At 39.8% G+C, this 18,590-nt stretch overlaps 1 protein-coding gene across 1 annotated transcript in view; it reads left to right on the top strand.

The window, feature by feature from the left end:
* The window catches only part of CRIM1 (cysteine rich transmembrane BMP regulator 1), a 197,094-nt gene that overhangs the window by 14,966 nt on the left and 163,538 nt on the right, over positions 1-18,590 (top strand). Inside the window, exon 2 of the mRNA XM_082308005.1 lies at positions 180-353. Coding sequence (XP_082164131.1) covers positions 180-353 — 174 coding nt within the window. The remainder of the gene's footprint in view (positions 1-179; positions 354-18,590) is intronic.

Below are 18,590 nucleotides of genomic sequence, written 5' to 3'. Positions count from 1 at the left end.
TGCAAAACATGGTATTTGGCAAATCCCACAGTTTAGATTAGATTAATCCATTATTTTTTTTAATCTGTTATCTTCTGTTTAGCGCTATGTGGAAGTAAATCACACCCAACTCCAAAGCAGCTGAATTTATATACTGCAGCCGAAATCCAATAGTGAGTGAGTTTGTTTGTTTATTTTAGATGAAAACTGGGATGATGATCAGCTTCTTGGATTTGAACCGTGCAATGAAAACCTTATAACAGGTTGTAACATAATCAACGGGAAATGCGAATGCGACACCATTCGGACCTGTAATAATCCATTTGAATTTCCAAGCCGGGATACTTGCCTGTCAGCCTTAAAAAGGATTGAAGGTAAGCACTTGTCTTCAGTAATTCAGAGTTAGTGATTTTTTTCTGTGCATTTGATAAAAAGCTAGGGTCTAGTTTAATATGTTTTAGGATGACTTGGGTAGTTTCAGATACCTGTGGTCGTCTACTTTTCAGAAGACAGTTGTATGTTTTAAAGGAAGATAGGACTTCAGTAAGCTTGGCCTTCCAAATGCGTAGGTTTAAGAATGGAAGAAACCAACACTTTGTGCTTTGTGTGTTATGATGTTTGCAGATTTTAAGACTAAAACTGTTCTGTTTATAGTTTGTGGTAGCTACCTTTGCGTATCTTTAGCTGTAAAGCAGTGTGGAAAACTTTCTCTTTAGAAGTATTGATGTGACTGAACCATGAATAAACACAGTGGATTTTAATAGCAAAGGCATAGAAAGAGGAGTAGTTGTTGATTATACTTGTATGTTTTCTTATATGAATGCATGAATTGCTATTTTCTTTAGGTTTACATAATATAGCATTACTTTAATGCTTGTATTTTTCAGTTTCCGTGTTCCTTTGATTAGACTTGCATTAGGCCACATATGTGTTTGCTTCTGCACACATACAGGATGATTTTTTTGGGGTGTTTTGTTGTTTATGGCTGAACTGCAAATGCATTGGCTCATATATATCCAGTTGGAATTAAATTCCCGTGGTGTATTTCTAGGATTGTTTTGAACAGCTCTCAAAGGCTTGATCTTGGGCCCTTTCTATGATGCTGTAATTACTGTTTATTTTCCAAAGTGTCCAGGAACATGCAGAAGTTGATCAGTGGTGTGAATCTGCTTAATCATCCTGCTTTACACCAATGTTTAAAGTCATATTGCAAAAGTAAATGTATTTATAAGGCTACTAACCATATTTAAAGTTACTATCTTTGAGTTAAAGAAGTGTGATCTGACGTCATCTGTCATATTCCTTTTGTGATAAGAAAATTGTTTTCAAGCTACAGACTTTAAACAAGGAGATCTTGTGAGAAAAACATAGCTGGCGGAAACATGTTCGTTATCATTGGTCATGATGTTGGTCATTAAAGGCATACATTTTGTGTGTGTGTTTTGTGGGTTTTTTTGTTGTTGTTCTAGAAAGAGGAGAAGCACAACTTTTGGCCTTTTGTTTGTTGCTGTAGTGGTGGGCAGTAGCATATATGGATAGTTAAGTAACCTCACCGCTGCTTTTTTTTTTTTTTTGACTTGTGAATGTGTGACCAAGTCTGTAGTAGTTCAGCAGGACTTCTATTGGTATGGCAATGTATCATGTCTTTAACTTGCTAAGAAAATCTGCTGTGGGATGCGTTTTTGTTTTTTTGCAGACTTGGAAGAAATGGATGTAGTTTGTGGAATGGTAAAGCTAAAGCAGGTTGATTCTTTGAGTAGCTTGCCTTCAGCAACCTCTTGTTTCAGCTAAATTTCCGTTTTGAAAAGAGTAACATTGTTACCTCATGGCTAAGCTTAAAATATTCTACATGTAAACTGTCTGGTATAACAGCAACAGTGCAGTTGTTTTTCAGAGGTGTAATTTCCTTTTTCATTTATTTGTTTTCTTGGTTTTATTTCTTTTATTGGGGGAGTGGGGAGGGTGTTCTTCCAAAGCCTCAGGCTATAGGGCACCAGGAGAAGAGTTTAGGACCTGTTGATTTTTAATTCTTCACAGATAGGAAGGATAGTTGATGCAAGTGATGAAACAACAACGGTACCCTTAAATACCAGAAATCTGGCAGTTCTAACTTGAGTGTTATAACAGTCCAGCTGTTACTCATAAGAATATGAATTTGCATTTGCATCCTCAGACTATCAAGCCCTACCACTGAGGAGTGTTTGAAGTTAAATCTGTCCGTATTTACTAACAGAAGGGCAGAAGTCATAGCATAACTTTGATTTGTCTGCATTTGACAGCTGTATTCAGTCAAATCTGCCTACGGTGTTTTGCACTGTAACTGCTTATGGAGGTTGTTTCTTTAAATGTATTGCTTCCTGTTTTGGTAATTAAAATGTATGCTTCATCCTGTACCTAAGCTAATGGAAAAGAATAACAACTTTTTTTCCCCTTGCACTTGCCACATCCCTGTTTGGTAAGCAAGCCAAGGCTCTTAGGTAGAATGGGATAGTCACTTTGGTGTGTCTGAGCCAGTATTTAGTGTTCAAGTATTTCAGGCTTTCAGAGTTTATAGTCTAAAAGTTGAATTCCTTAATTTGGTAAGTCCACCTGAAACATGGCTTAGGTAGTATGCAAACCAAGGGCTCTTTGAGCATGTTAAAATAGAGAAATCTTTCCGTTTCTTAAAGGCAAGTTAAGTCTTAAACTGCAGTGTCATGTAAAAAGGGGTGATTCATAAGATCTGTTAAATATGTCTAATTAGGATTTTCCTGAAATCCAAAGCACTGATGTATACTTCACTCTTTTGGCTTGTTTGTTAAAGATAATAGCAGGAAGATTTAAACTAGTAATTTAAATTATGAAATACTCTAATAGAATCTGCTGCCATGGAAAGTGGGTCCAAGAGAGGGTAGTCTAACTTCCCTCTCCTCACCACACTTGATATGGATAATTAAATACACAGTGTGATTAAAAAGACATAAGTTGAGCACCTGAATGATAGATACACCATAATCAGAGCTTCTGAAGAAAAGTTAAAAAAGAGAAGTGCCATCTGAGCAGCTACTTCCATGTGTTTTCTACTTTCAGGATACTGACTAAGCAATTACAAATGTTTTGTGTTGTTCAGTGACATGTATCACCCTGCAAGATTTTTGGTATTCATTATAAGCTTGTGTATCATTCACATGTTGATGAATTTCCATAACACAGCTGAGGCAAGGGGAGATACTTAACCCCATCCTGCTGAGGGGAAAATGAGTCAGGTAGCTTTCCTTCTAATTAGGGAGGTAATTCAGAAGGGGGAACATCCTATCAAGTGAACTCAGGTTTGGTGGTGGGGTTGTTATTTTTTTTTTTTTTGGTAGTACTGTTCTTAAAAGCACAGCTGAAATATATTTATAACTTTACAAAATATTTGACAAATTGGAACCTAGAAAATCAGTAGTATACAATGGTGTCTGGAGAAATTTTGGCTCAACTATTTCATTAAAGTTGCATAGCTATGACAATTATCTCAGGCTATATAAATTCATTTAACTGAAGACCTGTCTTTCAGTTTCCTGAGCAGTCGAGGCAAGGGTATTATAGGGGCCAGTGGTGTGAGTTCAGTGTGGTTTGCTGGTTCTGATGAAAATGAGTTCCATGGCTTTTCTTTTTTTCTTTCTCTCTTCTTTTTTTTCTTTTGTTTTGTTGGGGTTTTTTTGTTGTTGTTTCCTTGAAAAAGGAAGGAAGGGTGCAGTATGGCTGGGACAGCCATACTAAGTATGCATAAGTCCATGCACAGGAGATGTTGGTGCTAATGGATAGCATTACCTGTAGTTGCCAGCTCTATCAACCTGTATAGCTCACTGAAATCTACCTTTACCTGCAGATGTGGAATCTGCTCCATAAATACAATGTGGCAAATAACAAGTGGTGAGCCAAAATCTGGAGTCCCATTTCCAGATATGAATGCCTGTGTGCTAAGGGGTCAGGGCTTTTGCATGTACTTTGGTTTCTTGTGTGTCTCTTGTGCTCGTACCTTCCCTTTCAAGTGCCTCTCTAGTCATCATCTTCTTTTTATCTAGTTTGTCTTATACTTAAGCTTTTCAGGCTGTGTGTGGTCTTCCCTTCTGGGCTTGATGTCAGTTCTAGCTTGCTTACTCGGCTAACCCAAAGTTTTCTCTTGTTAGCTTCATGTAGGATCTTTCTTTCCCTATTGACTTGTGTCTACCTGCCTTCCTGGGCTCCTCATATTTCTTTCTACCTTTACCTTTCCCTGCCTCCTTTTCTTGCTTTCTTTGCTTACCTATTTCATAGTTTGCACCCCAGTTCACTTAAAGAAGCCACGTGAGGCTTAAATATCATTGACAGGCCCTGAAAGCCATGTTTTTTTGTTTTGTCTCCCAAAGTCGTGCTCTGCCCTGAACTGGGGAAGCCTGTAATGAGGAGAGTCTGTTTTAATCTCTACTCAAATGTATGTAACTTCTGTGGGGGTGCTGACGTCTATTTGCAGGAAAGTACTGAGAGGCTCATGTGGGGTCTCAATAATACAGGTACTGAAGGCAGCTGTCATCCCCACCCCCTGCTCTTGTTTTCCTGGAAAATAGTATGATTAGATACATTTGAAAGGATTGGTAGCTAACTTCTAACTAATCTTCCTGTAGACATACTGCAAATGTTCAAAGGCTTGTTACTTGAATAGATTATCATACAGCATAAAGCACATTTATGCCTTAGAGGTCTCCCAACTCTGTTACCAGGCTTAAAGCGCCTGCTTCTCTGCATGGAGCATCAGTGACTTTTCATATAGAAGGCTTGTATAGAGGTCGTGAACCATCCTACTGTGAGGAAACGCACATGTTTGGGGCTGGAAAGAAACTGTCTGGAAAAACTATCATGTACCTAAATAATAATAGATTCCTGTGTTGGGGTAGGGTTTTTTGTTTGTTTAAAATGCTTTTGCTTTTGGTTATTGTCTTGATGAGTGCCTGCTCTGATATGGTTCAGGAAATCCTGTGTTCTTGAGCTTAGAAAGCTTGTTTCTGTTCAGGAGACTGCTAATGATGGCAGCTTGGTGGAACCTGGACTGCTGGAGTGGACTGTAGAAAATATGGCCAGAGGGTGAAAAGTGATGAGATGCCATCTGTCTGCTGACCCATGGTAACAGGCAGAAGTCTAATAAGCTGCATCTACACGTTATTGCAGTCGTGATCTGCTAAGAACTAGGTGCAGACGGTGCAGAAGAGTCAGTTTTTCAGACTTTGTGTGAGACGCTGAGGACTGGGGGTGAGGCTAGTGAAAGAGGAAGAAATTTTTTTCATCAAGATACATCTGTAGGGCATTGGTAGGTAGTAGCATTGAAAACTTGTTGTGTGGTGCCAATCTGATGATCTCAAAATCTTGCCTAGGATGTATGAAGAGTCACTAGGAAGTCAGTATCTGGAGTGACCCAGCCTCAGTAGTTTCAAAGACTGTATTCCAGTTCTGGGGTCTTTCTCTCCTTCTATACAAGGCTCTGGCAGCAGCTCAGATAGCCCAGCAGAACTTGGAAGCACAGGAACCTAAGGATGTTCTTGAGCCTGTTCCTCCTCCTCCTCTACCAGAGCAGGTCAGGATCTGTGCTCTTGTGAGCTGCCTGTGGGAAGATGGCGTGCCTCGCAGCCCTCCCCCTTCAGAGGCAGCGGCAGGTCTTCGGAATGATAACTCGCTCCTTAAAAAATGTTCCCTGCTAGAACAGCTATCTCCTCTTCCCTCTGGGAAGTGGGGGGAAAGTCATGGGTCAGAGGCTATGGAGAGCAAAAGTGCCACCAGCCATAGCAAAGGTGGTGCTTTTGTGTCTCTCTCGAGTTCTCTCAATGTACACCTCAGCTCTAAGAAAACAATCGACTTTCTTTACCAGTTCATACTCTACCAAAAGCGTAAGCATTTTCCATGTCAAAATTAAGCCCAGTGAATATATGTGAAGGATGAAATTTGTACCTTTTTTGATGAAAGATGCAATTAATGCTTTAGGTAAATGAACGCCCTTCACTTGCGTATCTCTCTGCATGTAAAACCTGCTGCTGATACAAAGTTACTGAAACTCTTATTTTAAGAGTTGCTTCGTGGCTACCTGGCTTGCATGTTTCTAAGGTATTCACTGCTGTCCTTCCTAGGTGAAAGGAAAAGGCCTTTTAAGTCACTGGTATGTATTAAGCTGGCTTATTGCAACATACTCCTTGCATTCCATTATTTTTACATGTAACTGAATAACTTTATGCTGGAAAATGTTGCAATACCTGTTAGACCAGTCCTGGAGTAACAAATATGAGAAGGTAATTTTATTCTGAATGCTTGTTTGGTTGTTGTTAAGTCTGAGTTTGTGTTAAACTTCACTTGTGTGGTCTTAATGGCTGCAGCTATGTTGAAAAACTTGAACAGAATAAATTCAGCTTTATGCTGAATAGGTAGGAGGGGAGTGAAATACTTTCAAATGTCCTTAATCTGATACACTTTCCACTCCTCTCGCATAACAATTAACGTATGTTTTTGCTCAAATAACTGAACTTTGAAGGTTGGTATGTATTTGCAATAAGGAATGCAATTGTGGCAAAGGTCCAGATTTTACCCTTGAACGTGCTTGTGAGAGCCAAGTAAGTGCATTTGAAGGCAAAATTTCACAGGAAACAGAGGAAAATGGCAGTATAGCTTTCGGGCTTTGTTTCTGAATGCATAGATACAGAAGGAAAAAACATTTGATGTGGAAATAGTACAGATTAGGAATACTGATATAAATTTGAATACACAAAGAAATCTTCCAAAAACCAAAAGGGAGGAGAACTCGCTCATTAATTGATAAGAGGGTCTTATGACAGTGGCACATCTGGCAGTGCGGTTGCCTTCACAGCATAACAGAGCAGTGTTAAATTTGCAGGACTTGTCACTTTTCTGACTCTAGCTCCTCAGAGAACTGTTCCCTGATCAAGGAAGTATGATTTTTTCCTAATGTATTGGCTCTTTTGGCGTGTCCTATTTTTAAGATGAGTTGTCACACAGAGAACATCTGTGCCATGAAATTTCACACTAACAGTAAGAAAACCTCGCAGAAGTTTCAGAAAGATATCAAAAGGGAAAACTGACTTTCATATTTCTGTGTTGATGTGGCTGGATACCTAATTTTAGGCTTAATTAGCTTATGAATAATGCTGTTTGTATTAATGGGGGAAAAACTGTATTGCAGAAACTGTCAGAAGGGAAGATTGAAGAAAACTCAAAACTGAGCAGCTGTTAAAAAAAAAAAAAAACAAACCTGTAAGTGTTTGCATCACAGAAATTACTTACAATTGTAACTAATACGGTGTCTTTACATTTCTATCTTTTCCTTGCCATTTTATGTAAATGTGTGTTGTTTCTACTGTGTAGTAACTGAACTTATTTTCCTTCTGTGCTATACTTGCTTATGTGAGCTGCTGTGCAGATGCCACCCTTGCCTTCCCTTCTTCTACATCCAAATCCCTTGGGTATGTAATGCTTGTGGAGGGGGTAGTGGATCTTCAATTTGTGACACTTTAGTTTCCTTCAAACTTGTGGTTTCTGAGATTGCTGTGGACAAAAGTGTAACCTTAACTGTAGGCCTTGGGATAGGACTGTGTGACAAATGCATCCTACAGAGCTAGCAATCAGGCGTGGATGGTCAAAGCGTGGTTGTTCCTAGAGACAAAGGAGCATTCTTCTTGCCTTTTTCTGTTTCAAATGTTTACCTGCATTCATCCGAAATTGAATACAAGATAACTTATCATACCTGGAGCTGCTATAAGAGAAGGAAAAGAACAGGACAGGGTTCTTACCAGCTGGTAAAATCTTGCTCTTGATAAGTTCAGTGCCTTCCAAATGTTCTTTTCCATGTTGGCAGCTAGGCCATGCTGAAATATGTCCACTTTAATTGTAGTGACAAGTTACAGGTTTTAATGAATGCTTGACCTTAACTTCTGTTAAAGTTGAGGAAGAGAGAGAAAATGGAGCAGGTGACTTTTAGCAGAACACTTCCAGATGCAGCGTTGATTTTAAGGAGCAAAAGTTATCTACATGTGACAAAAGAGACCTGAGCAAAGATCTCGAATTGAATGGTGTGTAAGCGTTAGGCTAATGTGGCATACTAGCAGGAAGCCATATTACTGTGGCACTTGGTGTGCTGGGTCACAGGTCTTGTTTTGACAGGGCAGGTCTTGTTTGATATATGCAGCACTGATGCTGACAGAGATAACTGAGTGTTGGATGAATGTATTCAGTGATAGTGGTTAAGTGACATACTGGTCAATATGACAATTTTAAGACAATGGTTATGTCTCTATAAAAACGAGGAACAATTTATTGGAAAATAAAGTTGTCTTTGATCACCTCCAGTAGACTTCACAGTTGTCTCTTTAAAAGAATCATATACCAACATTTTGTAATTCTGAATGGTTATATAGCATGGTGACAAAACTATTATATCTTTGTCTCCACATTTAGGCCTCGAATTACTTGGTGAAGTTTTGTTGTTTTTTTTTTTTTCTAAATAGAACAAACACTATGCAGCTTCCACAGCATCAGACTAACTTTTCTGTGCAACAGAATGAAGCATTACCAGCAAAATGTTTGTCTCTGAGATGGATGGATCCATCTTAGATCTATGAAGCAAGATCCTGTGAACCAGTTGGGTTTTCAAGAAACTTTGGTGATGTTGGATAATCCCTTGCAGAGGGGAAGGTGGGAGAGGAAAGGAGAAAAAGAGCAATGTTTCTGGAAAACTTCCATTGGCTCTACTTCAGAACAGGCTGCAGATAGGATGCTTAATAAGCCTGGTTTGCCCTGGCAGCTTTTAAGTAGAGCAAGGATACTCATGTAGCTGTCCCAACTATACCCTTTTCAAGATGCATGAGAATTTAACTCAGTCAATACTTTCCAACTTAAACATTCCAAAAATGTGTATGAGCCTGTTTTTTTGTCTGTATTCACTACTAGAAGATGAAACACTTCTTCCCCCATATGTAAAAGCACTTGCTAATTAATACAGTAATAGAAGATGTCTCTATCAAATAATTTGCAGATGTAAAATTTTTGCTCTCTAAGAAAGCAAAATGATTAATATTTGCAATGGAATTGTGATATTAGTGTGATAAGGACAACAAAGTTATTCCCCTACCAAAAATGTTTGGGGTTTTTTGGTGGTGTTTTTTTTTGTTTGTTTGTTTGTTTTGTTTGTTTGTTTTTTAAATTATAATAATACTTAGTGTTCTGTGCATTAACTTATCTAATATGGGACTTGACATGCCTTTTCACTGTTGGCTTTTCTTTGCTGGTAAATGCAGGGGAGTTTTAATTGCTGGTCAAACTTTTGGGGTCTAGCTGAGCTCCTGCCCGCACCATCTTCAACCCAAGGTTCCGCTCAGCACTGCTGCCAGCAGCGGTGCTGATCTGCAGGGAAAGGTTGTTTCCACATTCAGCAGAAGTGTATCAAAGACTTCAGTGTAATAACCCCTGGAAAATAATGTTGTAAGTCAGATACTGTCCTAGATCTATCATGGAGTTGTGCACTGAGCACTCGCACTTCTTGCTCCATTGCTTAGCCTGGTTTAGTGTATGTTGTGAATCTTTTCAAGTGGAAGACTTGGCCTGCTTCTGTTCCTCTTCCTCCATCCCGTTGCTGTTATCCACTTCCAGCAACCTTGGGAATGGGATATTTTAGTTTGGGACCATTTTCTTTCCTGGAAATGGCAAAGTTTCCTTCTGTGTCAAGTGAACACCTTATCAGGTCTAGCTCTGAGGCATCTCTCTGGGAAACTGCCCTTTCATTATTACTGGGTGTGATTTTTTTGATAGAGGTACACCTTCGGAGAACACTACTACTATTACAACAATTAAAAATCACGTCTGAATCTTTTCAGATGTGTGCCTAATTACTTCTCATCTTCCCATGGGGTTGGGTGGAATATTTTTTTTTTAAGGGGCTCTGCATTACTAACCTTTCTTCTCCAGGTTGTAAGTCCTTATTAATTTAGTAGCATTAGATCTGGCAGATGCTATGTGACAAATCCATAATCTGCCCTTCCCTTTTTAAAAAGGGGTGTGTGTATGTGTGTATGTGCAAAACTATTTCAGGTTTTCCTGTAGCCATGACTGCTTCAGTCTAACTAGCTGTAACCAGTCACTGACAGTCTGATCTAATGATCTAGACGGAAAGTTTTATTTGGAGCTCATTACTCCTATTTGCTTGTTACTGTGCCCTTCTAGATTCAATATGAGCATGTGTTGCTTGATTGCACCCTCCTGCCCTGCAGAAACCCCCCTGCATGAAACTTTTCTTTATAAGTTCCTCTTACAAAGACCTCTGAGAGGAACTTCTCACCCTACCCCAGAGTGTTAGCGAGGGTACAGCTCACAGTATAAACAAAAGTCCAAAAATCTGTTTAAGGGTATGGAAACTACCTAGTTGTAAGTAGGCTTTTCAGGACTTGGTTCCACGTTTCCCGGTGATGCTGCAGTGAGATGGTACTCTAGCCAGTGTCCTTATGCGCTGGACCTGAGTGTAGGCAATACGTGTGTGCCCTCTGTGGATGCTTAAAAATAAAATGCCTGTGCTCCAAATGTTGGGGCATCTATCTGCTCGCTGTTAATATTTTTTGGGGGCACATGTTTATGTTTCTAGTTATTGATAAAGGATTCCTCTACAAATATTTGGGGAGATGGTGGGTGCTTCACAGGTGAAGCACTGACCTCAAAGTTGAATGGCCTTCTCACAAAAAAAACAAACAAACAAACAAACAAAAACCAACCAAACAAAAAAAACCACCACCAAAAAAAGACCCCAAAACCCAACCAAAGGCATTCTTAGCCTTAGTGCAATGAGCAATAGCTCTATGCCCTCCCAAATTCCTGTGCATGTTCTCTTCCCTGTTGTTGTAGATTCCCTCAAGTGTTCTTTATTCAAAGTGTTTCTTTAAATTCATGCTGTTCAAATCCAAGAAAACTTACTTTCTTGCTCATGAAGTAACTTCTATGATGTACATTAAGTAGTTCATCTAAAATCAGATATGTTTATGTCAACTTGTGTTAAAAGATGTAAATTCTGCCTTTCTGTCCAGAAAAGGTAAAGCTTTCACTAACTCTTAGCTTCAGTTAGGGAGAGAACAAATAGTACTTTTGTATGATCAACTTTGTTCTAGAGACATGTAAAAATTGTTGTCATAGTGACAAGCCAATCTACATAATTTAAGGTGCTAGAATCTAAATGACTTGTCAGATGCATATGCCAGAATCGCAGCTTCCATAAATGAATGCACTAATATGTCAAATGTCAAACACATTTGGCACTAGCATATAACTTTAGAAGGGCAACGAAAACACTCCCTTAGTTTAAAACAAACAAACAAAAAAAAAAAACCCCAACCCTAAAACTGGAAACTCAAATCTGCATTTGACCTCTGGCTGGTAGACGCAATCACACAGTGTAGCGGAGGAAATGCCTGACATTCTAGCCATCTGAGCTGGGGCTTCCAGCTCTTTGGCACACTTACATGTGTAGATCTGATCTTTTTTTCTCCTTAGTTGTCATTGTGGAATTCTTGTGGAAGTGGATAGGGGACAGAATAATGCCAGAAGCGGCATGTTTCATCTTTCTGCTTTGGGTCTTTCTGCAAAATGTATTCATGGCTTTATGAGAGTTTGGAACACGAGTTCCTCGTCTCTTGTACATTTTTAGAAGCCAGGTTAGAAGAGTAGTATCACGATTTTACAACTTCAGTGAAAATACTGTATTTTGAAAAGCTAATCCATATGCTTCTGAAGAAAACCACTTCAAACATCAAAAATTGTCCAGTAAACTTGTGACTGATATACTATACTGGAATGCCGGATAAGAAACAAGATAGAAAATAAGTCTATTAGCACAATAATCAGAAAACTGTGTTTGTTATAGTTTGTGGGCAGTGTGGGTATTCATTATGCGGATAGATCACATGCAACAAAACTAAAATGGAAATCTCAATGCTTCTGCTTTTCAAAAGTCTTGTACTCTGTACTGCCTCATCAGCCGTAGAGTCAAAGCATAAAATTTAGTCTGCGACACTGTTCTAAGCATCCAGTCCTTACCTGCCCTCTGTGTGCAAGCCACCGCTTTCAGCTTCCAGCTTGCAATAACTGGATACCTTCTGCTGGGGCTCTGATGTCCTGCAAAGTAGGCAGACTGGGTAGAAGGACAAACACCTTGGGCCTGGAACTCACCTGCTAGAGCTACAGAGCTATCGGGAGCTAAATCCTGCCTTCTTGAACAGGATCTGTCCCTGAACAGGATGCTAGCAGCTCCCAGAAGTCCTTAAGAGGAGGAGCAGAGTAAGACAGGACTCCTCATCCCATCTTTCCTAGAAGCTGAAATGAGAAAGGAACACCCCCCCCCCCCCCCGCCCCCGATATCTCCTCCTAGTGTTGGAGAGATAAAATGCTTAACAGATCAGTCTGCTTATGCTGTCCTTGTGTGACTTCAGGTGTGTTAAGCAAGAAATTGAGTACTTCAGGAAAGTGGAATTTTGGGAGAACATACAGGTAACCAGGGGTGGACGGGACTCAATCCTGACTCAAGGACTGTACCTGGATTGTAGGGCTCCATTGCTTATAAAGAAACAGGTGAATTGACTGATTCACTGCTAGGTCTGGATCTCTTACAGAACATGATATGCATAATGTATAAAGACCGAGTCTGAGGTGCAGCTCTAGAGATTCATAGAAATGAGGGGAGAAGATTATTGCCCTCCTCAACATATAAAGTGTCCTATTGTAGAACTTTGTATTACTGCATAAAATTATTTTAACTTTATCAAGATAAAAAAGTGCATTTCCTTAATCTTTTAAAAATGCTGTAGCATGGTACTGAGACTCCCTGTGGGAGCTAGCACCATCTAAAGGGACGATACACATCAATACTGCCTGAAAACAACCTAGTGGCATCTGTGCCATTCTGTCTGAGCGCACTATTTATTGAAATGAGGCATAAATGAGGGCTGTGGTTAACCTCTAATTAACAGTCTCTTATGAGGATTGCCCCTGTGTAAGGGACTGTGGTTTGCTACTGTTGTGCTCTGCGAGTTCCTTGGGTTGCAGCAGAGTTTTGACAGAGCTGTTTAATACTACCATGTGAAGTGAGATTAAGTGAAACCTGAACACTGAGATAAAGATGTACCTTCACTATAGTGCATCCCTAACTTCTTTTGAATGATACCGTGACGTTCCAGTAATGTGAGTAGCTTTCTACACATAGACTAGAGCATGAACACTCACTGTAAGAAAGCCTAACACTTTCTGTGCTGAGCCATCGTTGGTTTGGTTCAGGAGGCTGCAGACAGAAGCAATCTATGTCTGGCTTTTACTCACAGTCCTACATTTGTCAAGTAATGCTTTGCCAACACATTTCTTCCAACAATCTCTGTTTTCCTTCTCGATCCTAGGGACTATGGCTGTGAAAGCTACTAACTTGTTGACAAGGGAAAGAGCTTTGCTTTCTAGCAGAAATCTAGTGTGTCTTTACAGCTGCAGTCCACAAAACTCATCACTGGGTGATCAAACATGGTTTCACATCAAGGTACATGTGCACCTCTTTTCATCACTGTGGTAGTTCTTACATGCTTGTTTTACAGCTATACCTTACACAGCTGAAATTCAAATCTGTGGAATACAGAGCAAGAAATGAAACTTGCTGAAACCTCATTTTATTTTCTGATAAAAGTCCAGCAGACATCTGTGAATAATTGCTAGCTCTGCAATATTGGCTCACCTATGGTCTCTTGTGGGAGATCTTGGTGTGGTTTTGTTTTGTTTTGTTTCCTTCTTCTTCTGCCCCACCCATTGAGGGGGACAATTGCCATAGGCTACAGCTAAGGAACTTTGGGGGGAGTGGAGGGACTGCTACGGAGTTGGAGGAAAATACTTGAGAAGGCAAAAGAAAAATGTCAAAAGGATAGTACTTACAGCTGTATGGTGTTTGTGATCTTGCTTATGGTTTGGGGGTGGGGAGGTTGTTTGGTTTTGTTTTGTGTGTTTTGGTTTTTTGGGGTCTTTTTGGGTTGTTGTTTTTTTTTTGGTGTTTTGGTGTGTGTGTGTTTGTTTGTTTGTTTTTCTTTCCCCTGGACTGAAACTGAAATAATGAAACCTATCTGTTATTTACTAAGGAATCTGTCATAGATGTAGCCCAGAAGTGCTCGTGGCTTACCAGGATTACAAACATTGGCAAACAGGGGCTGGAACCTAAAGCATCTGTGAGGATATAGCCTAGCAAGATTATGAAATTATTTCAAATTACATTGTCAAAACTCCCACGGAGGAAGCATATCTGTCTTACAAGGAAAAGAGTGGTTTGTCACCTGGCTGCGTCTGTGTGAGGGGCGTTCTCTGACTGTGCCTTTGATAAGATTTTGTTTCTTTAAAAAAAAAAAAGAGACAAATAATAACAAGAGATGCCGTATGCTGCTCTGTGCTTTGTAGTCCGGCGGTTTGGACCGATCCTGACGAAGTTGAATGAGTGATACTTCCTTTCTCATCTGTGTTTGGTGTAAACAAAGACTGACCTAGTTTAGGCATTAAAGTGCTTCTGGCTTTGAATCCCAAGTGGGAAAGGGGGCTCTTGAGTTTATGGCCTGGCAAAAAGGGTGGTTTCTGCTAGCTGCTTGCCTTAAGGAGTTCCTGCCTCTGTGCTCCTCTGTGTCCTTGTCCCTGTTGCTTTGACATGACATGCTGTGGGTCCATGCTGTGAACTGGGCAGGGGAATCCCTTAAGCTGTTGGGGCTGACAAAGACTCTTTATTGACAAACTGCGATGCAGACAGTGTCGTGAGGAAATGAGGCCTTTATCATTCTGCTGCCTTTGTCTCTCAGTCTCTGCCTTTCCCTGTTTCCTGGGATTACTTTTGAGATTTATCAGATTCTAGCAGTTATGACAAATCGATAGGGACCTCGAAGATATTATAATACTGCCAGTACTGAAAATGGGCAGCTGACTGTGAGAGAGACTATACAAAATGTCATCGACTTCGATACTAGGCAGTAGAGAATCTATAGGAGCCGCAGGAGGGATGAAGAGAAATATACTATGAGTATCCAAACAGCAAGAAAAGCTTCAGTTGAAACTCTCGTTATCTTGGGTGCTATAGAATGCAATTCAGGCTTGGTAATTTCAATGCTAGTGAAATCATTTGTTCTCTATTCTGTTCTGTGCTGTCAAATGCTTCCAGTTAAAAAAAAAAAAAAAAAAAAAGGTGATAATAATATGGTAGAAACAAAAATTTGAGGCTCTAGATGCCACTAGGTGGCAGAACCCCTGCGTCTATTCTGTGGATGTCTTTTTCTGTGTCTTGATTCTTCGTCTGAATATATTGAAAATACTTTTCAGCTATAGTGTAATGAGAATAGACATCAGTAGGGATGCTTAGATGCTATCCTAATAGGGCTGGTGTATGTCGTTATTGTGGGAAAAGTGCAGGGCTTTCAACACTATATCCTTTATTGTTCAGACTTCTAGTCCGTCTGAAAAGCCTGCTATTCAAAGCAATTGCTTGCATTTAGTTGCATTTAGGTGTCAACACATGGCTTTTTCTTTCCCTGTTTCTTGGTTCTATTGTTAATGGATCAGAAATGAGGAGATGACAAGGTGATGTTTAAGAGGAATGCGTTGTAAGGACTGGTGGCAGTGGCAGGGGCATGGAGATGGTGAATCAGAGTTTAATGTATGGTGGAAGGTATGATTTTTTTGAGTGTTGGAAGCTTACAGAGCTGTGGAGTGACTCATTTCTGTTGGTGAGATGTTTGTAGCTGAATAAAGTTATCAGTTGGAAACAAATGTATCTTGAAGCAATACCTGTTAATGATTATCTTAAGGCTCCTCTTCTCTTAGTGCTAGTCTTCGATTTGCAATGTGCTTGTCATCCACTCAATGTGGAAGATTATTTTAGCTTCATTTTATTGCTATTTTGACTTAAAGAGCAGCTGGGGAGGTGGCTGAGAACAGCCCAAGAATAGGGGCATTGCCTGCCTGTGTTTACTAATAGAGGGCTGTCTAGGTCCTGGGTGTGGGGATATGATAAATTCTGCAATTATTATTGTATGTTTGTATGTTGTAATACTTGGGGTACAGCCCTCATCTTGCATTTCGGGATACGCTGGGACCAAGCCAGAAGACATCCACATCCTTGTGATCTACTTCATAAGTATACCATCTCTTCTAATGAAGACCTGTATGAGTGGATGCCTAATAATGAGTCTGATAAATACTGAATGACAAATCTAAAAGCAGCCGTATGGGTTTCTTTCTTTAGGTGCTGTATTTTAGGAACATCTTCTAGATATTGCAATTTGGAGTATTAATACTGATTAAAATTGAAGTGTCAGATTTCAAAACAACTTGATTAAGGTTTTTGAAAGGCGTTAGAATCACTTATCAGAATGTGATGCCTCCTCTGAATTTTGTATACAGTTGACGCGTTGCTGCAACAGGGCAGTTTAATACAGATATTTCTGTTCATCTGTGAAGAAATATGAAGGGATGCCAGCTTATTCCATTTGTTGGGTACCTTATGGTTAGTTTGTAACTTTATTTTGCAGTTCTGGAATAATCACATGAATGACCTTTTGAACGTATTGTCTTGGAGGAATTGTACAAGTCTCTTATTTCTCAGTAAGTCCAACTAAAAGTTTGTATGCAAAAGGTTTCTCCCCACTTCTAATTTTCTTCCAGTGCTATAGGCAGCTGTGTACAACCTTCTTTCTCCTTCACCTTTCTCACACATCTATTGTGCCTACTCCTAACCATCTTTTCCCCAGCTCCCCTGCATCAAATGGTCCTGTCTTCCGATGGTCTTGGGCATGCCTACACCTCATGGACACCTTCTTCCTCACTTCATCCTCCATGGATCTGCTCTGAACAGCTGATCAGGAAATGCAAGTGCTATTGCAGCCACCATCTAGCTCTGCACTACCACTTTGAGGATGTGATGCGGATGTTTGGGAATTTCTGCTCTGGGTGATGCTAGGTGTAACTCTCATTCTAGTCTGGACAGCACTGGTTTGTTCTTGGTTTTGGTTTGGTTTTTTTAAGAAGGAGATCTTAGGATGTCAAATGCAGGCAGCGTGGCCTACCTTGACAAGCTCTTTATTTGGTACATGTGTCTGTTGGTTTGTCTTTACTATTCCTTTGAAATTACTAGTGTTTGACTGAAGAGTCTTCGTGGAATGTTAAAATAACCCCACTCCCACCCCCCCCAAATACCCAGAAGTCATCTGTTTTTAATGCTAATATATCTATAAAAATACACTATGCTGACAGAAATGCCTGAAGCATCTTGGTGTTCAGCGTTATGTTTATAGTTTCTCTCTTGTATCCTATTCATGTCATCCAACTCCATATAATGGCTACCTACAAACCAATACCACAGCAGTCATTCAGCAGGCTTTATTTGTGGTGTAAAAGCTATGACTATTTATGCATAATATAGACTTCTCTTTGAAAATTACTTATCTCTAATATATGCCTTCAGTTCATCACTTGAAATTATTACTTTCCTACTACATATAGGATTTTGAAGATGATACTTCTTTAAAGTTTGAGGAGGTTGGTTATTATGGTGATAGCCATTTGAATAGCAAAAGTTTGAATTTTTTTTTGTTAATTAGAACTTGACATTTCTTTAAAAGTTGTACGTAGAAAGCAGTCTTTCAGAAAGAAATGTGTTGACTCTGTGCTTCCCTATGCCATGTTGAAAATGGCTGGTGGTTGGACCTTGGCAACTTGAGAGCTCTGATATGCAAGATCTGTGTGATGCCTGGTGAATCTTAATACTGTCATTTAAGGCAGTACACAGCCTAGCATACTAAACTGGTGATGAAAGCAAGTTTGTACAAAGCAGATGAACTGTGAGCAAGAGTGATGCCTGGATGTAACATCCCAATTTTGTTGACTGTTTTGAAGCAATGATGATTTCTGATGAAGCTATTGCAGTGATGTAGAGAGAAAATAACTTCTTAAGCAAGCCTTGCCAGCCCTCAAATGCTGAAGAGTTGAGAGTCCCAAAGTGTATAGTGTTGGTAAAGGGCATTATAGGGAGGGGAAAAAAAATGTTGTGGGCATGTGGATACACTGAAAATACTATTTTACTGATAATACCCTGAGTACAATTCAAAAGATAGCTGTAGAGTATGCATTCAGAGAAGCAATATTAGAGAGAGAGGTGTATTTCTGTCCTGTTGATGAGAGGATGACTAACGTAGAAAAGAAGCTCTTGTTTGTGGCAGAGGTCTTGTGTGGGGTCCTGATGGGTTTTTGTCTGTTCAGAGAGAGGAGCTGGAAATCCACAGTGAGGGGAAAATATCTTGTACTATCAGCCTTGGGTTATGTTAGGCCTTGTTTTGGAGAGTGTAAAACACTGTATGATGTCTGCCTGTGAGACTGGGAGACGTGCTTTCTTGAAGAGGGGCTTGGCTTTAAAACACTGTTTTGTCCTGACATACAGGGTTGTACTGAGACTGTATGAGTGCAGCGGGCTTTATTTAGAAAGGGTGCTTCTGAATTCCTGAAACGATGTCAATCCTTTAGTTGTTCTGAAACAAGAGACAGAAAAGACTGACAGTGCTGGTTTGTATGTCCAGATTGTG

The sequence above is a fragment of the Platalea leucorodia genome (assembly GCF_965183815.1).
Source record: "Platalea leucorodia genome assembly, chromosome: 3".
NCBI classification, from domain to species: domain Eukaryota; kingdom Metazoa; phylum Chordata; class Aves; order Pelecaniformes; family Threskiornithidae; genus Platalea; species Platalea leucorodia.
This window is presented reverse-complemented; position numbering and strand designations above follow the sequence as displayed.